At 54.6% G+C, this 3,338-nt stretch overlaps 1 protein-coding gene across 1 annotated transcript in view; it reads left to right on the forward strand.

Annotated features, from left to right (window-relative positions):
• The window catches only part of KAT2A (lysine acetyltransferase 2A), a 25,419-nt gene that overhangs the window by 10,414 nt on the left and 11,667 nt on the right, over window positions 1-3,338 (forward strand). The window contains exons 10-14 of the mRNA XM_019505092.1: window positions 589-728; window positions 1,254-1,462; window positions 1,783-1,909; window positions 2,642-2,752; window positions 2,843-2,986. Coding sequence (XP_019360637.1) covers window positions 589-728; window positions 1,254-1,462; window positions 1,783-1,909; window positions 2,642-2,752; window positions 2,843-2,986 — 731 coding nt within the window. The remainder of the gene's footprint in view (window positions 1-588; window positions 729-1,253; window positions 1,463-1,782; window positions 1,910-2,641; window positions 2,753-2,842; window positions 2,987-3,338) is intronic.

Consider the following 3,338-nt stretch of genomic DNA (forward strand, 5'->3'; position numbering starts at 1 on the left):
GGAGAAGGGTTGGCAGGGCAAAAGAAGCAGACCCATTCAGTGGCAGCCCTGTGTGCAGGGTGTAGGTTTTGTGGGTGTGTGCACTGGCAAATTCATACACGAAGGCTCTGGGCCTGGCACTGGGGCATGCTCAGACCACTCTCTTTGTCTGTAATCTGGTACAAACCTGTTCCCCTGAAACGGGAGAAGTGAGAAGCCAGTGTGAAAAACCCTTGTCTGCTGCCAGCCCGGTGTGCTGAGCCTTCTGGGGGCTCTGTGGGGCACTGGGACTGACTTTCCCTAGTGAGGCAGGTCTGTGTGGAAGCCATACACAGCCCCTGTGGGGCCTGGGCAAGCCTGTGGTCTAGAAGGGCATCCTTCCTTCAACTCCTGTGAGCATAGGGCTTTTCAGAGTCCCAGTAGGTTGTGGGGCATGAGACAGCATTGGTTGTCATGGCATCCTGTGGGCAGGGCTGTGGTTGTCTCTTTGTGGCATGGGGAAGGGGGATCCCAAGCCATGTGGGGTGGATGTCAGATCCACTAGCAGCCCCTGGTTGCAGTCTGAGCTCTGTGGTGACTCTTCTCCCCCGTCCCCTACCCACTCTCAAGGAGGTGAGAAGCGGAAACTGCCCGAGAGCCTGACGCTAGAAGATGCCAAGCGCATCCGGGTCATGGGTGACATCCCCATGGAACTGGTCAATGAAGTGATGCTGACCATCACAGACCCTGCTGCCATGCTGGGGCCAGAGGTACGGTGAGGTGTGGGGGCGGAGGACCTGTCCTTTGTTGGAGTAGACCACAGAGCTGCTAACAGCTTGGGATGGTTGTTGCTGGTGATGGCTGGCTCTCCATTGCTGCAGGGTCTGGCTCTGGTATCGCCACCCTCCAGTGAGACTGGGTAGGACAAGTGGGATTGCCAGCTCTTCACACAGTGGTTCTGGACCTGCTGGTGGGGGTGGTTTTGACCTCATGCTGGGGTTGGTTGTGGGCATCACTCTAGATGGGAGACTGGAGCTGGCATGGGTATGGTATGGGTTGGGGGCTCTGCACAGAGCTTCCTCATTCAGCAAGGGAGAGAATGAAGTTCCAGTTGCTACAGTGCTGGAGCCCTGCTGTGATGCTCTGAGCTGCCTTGACTTGCAAAACAGGGCCTTTCTTCTGCACTGGTGGCTCCTGTGTCCTTCTTACTGGTGGGCTTGGTGAGCAGGATGCTAGGGAGGGGCTTGGGTGAGTGGGTGCGGCTCTCTCTTGCACTCTTGCCCCTGGACCCCCAGACCAGTCTGCTATCAGCAAATGCGGCGCGGGACGAGACAGCGCGGCTGGAGGAGCGGCGTGGCATCATCGAGTTCCATGTCATCGGCAACTCACTCTCGCAGAAATCCAACAAGAAGATCCTCATGTGGCTGGTGGGGCTGCAGAATGTCTTTTCCCACCAGCTGCCCCGCATGCCTAAGGAGTATATCACACGCCTCGTCTTTGACCCGTACGTTGGCTAGGGCCAGGGAAGGTGGGATTGGTGGGGTTTCCGCTCTGCTCTAAGGAATTGGGCTGTTCTCACATTGGGTCAGAGCTTAAAATGACATTTGAGAACCTGTATTTTAGTCTCTGCTCCAGGGCTGTGGGTGACCCCAGCTACAACTTTACCTTTCTGCCACACACTACTGATAAATTCTTGGGGAATAGGGGGCTCCTGATTGCTCCAGGTGGGCTGAGATTGCTCCTCATCCCATAAATTGCCCATCCTCAGGCCCTTCCTGATTGATTCAGATGCCCTCTATGCATTTGCTGTGCCTTTTCCTGCAGCAAGCACAAGACGCTGGCTCTGATCAAGGATGGCCGAGTGATTGGGGGGATTTGCTTCCGCATGTTCCCCACCCAGGGCTTCACGGAAATTGTCTTCTGTGCTGTGACATCCAACGAGCAAGTGAAGGTGAGAACAGGTGGCAGCTCATTGAGGGTTTTTGGAGCACCATGCTTGGTTTGCTTAAAAGCAAACGGGTCAGCTGGGATTGGAAGGTAGGATGGAAGGGCACTCCTGAGTTGTTTGGGGGAGCCGTAGGCTGGGAAGCTACTTTAGTATTAGGGAAGCATAGAATCGTAGAAAAGTAGGACTGGAAGAGACCTCCAGTGGTCATCTAATCTAGCCCCCTGCTTGGGGCATTATCATTCCCATCCAGACCATGCCATGCAAGTGCTTGCCTAACCTATTCCTAAAACTATACAATACAATCTGCCCTGTCGCACAACAATGGGGCCTACTGCCTAAAAACACCCAAAGCACCTTAAACTGCCATAGGTAAAGCAAAGAGATGAGGGTTGTCAGCATCTTGCTTCTACAGGGGTTGTTAAAATGGACTCAAGCACAGGACAGGCCTGGTCTGTGCTGCTTTGTCCTGGCCAAGAAGCCAGGGTGGGAGTGTGTGTAATGCTGGTTCTTTCTGATTCTGGGCGATAGCTCTGCTGGTATCTGTCCCCATCCACTCCCTGCTCTGGGCTTGCGTGGAACTGTGGGTTAGCCTCCCCCAGCTGCTTGGGATCCCTGTCTGAGATGCTGCCTGTGGCTTGTAACCAGCATCTGGCTGTTCTGTGCTAGGCAGCCTGGGGCTCTGTGGCACCTACCTGATGGGGGCATGTGAGCGTGTCTGTTTATCTGTCTTCCCAGGGGTATGGGACACACTTGATGAACCACCTGAAGGAGTATCACATCAAGCACACCATCCTGTACTTCCTGACCTATGCTGATGAGTATGCCATTGGGTACTTCAAGAAGCAGGTACAGCTTCCCTGGCCCCACAGGAACCAGCAGCTCTTCCCTATCAAGGAAGCAGGGAACTCACTCTAACAACCCCCTTCCCCAACCTAGGGCTTCTCCAAGGATATCAAGGTGCCAAAGAGTCGCTACCTGGGCTACATCAAGGACTACGAGGGGGCGACCCTGATGGAGTGTGAGCTTAACCCCCGTATCCCTTACACTGAGCTTTCCCACATCATCAAGAAACAGAAGGAGGTACCTCTCTTAGGACACAACTTCATTGGTGCAGGGTTCTGAAAAGGTCTTTCCAGGCTGACTCCGAGTTGCCTTTAACTGGCTTTTAAAATGGTAGCTGAAATGAAGGGGGCATGCTGGCAGCCAGGAACTCACCGAGGGGTGAGTCTGCAACCAGAGCTCCAAGGCTGCCAAGTGCAAACCAGGCATTGTAGTCAAGCTGTAGATAGCGCCTTGGGGAGGGGTTCTAGGGAGCTTGGCAGCGGAGTGTTCAAGTCTCCCACAGCAGAGTGCTTTGCAGCATTGCCCTGGGACTCCAGCCTTTACCCCTCTGCCACAGATCATCAAGAAGCTGATTGAGAGGAAGCAGGCG

This window comes from Gavialis gangeticus, unplaced genomic scaffold, assembly GCF_001723915.1.
Source record: "Gavialis gangeticus isolate Ggan-Ray unplaced genomic scaffold, GavGan_comp1, whole genome shotgun sequence".
Lineage (NCBI taxonomy): Eukaryota > Metazoa > Chordata > Crocodylia > Gavialidae > Gavialis > Gavialis gangeticus.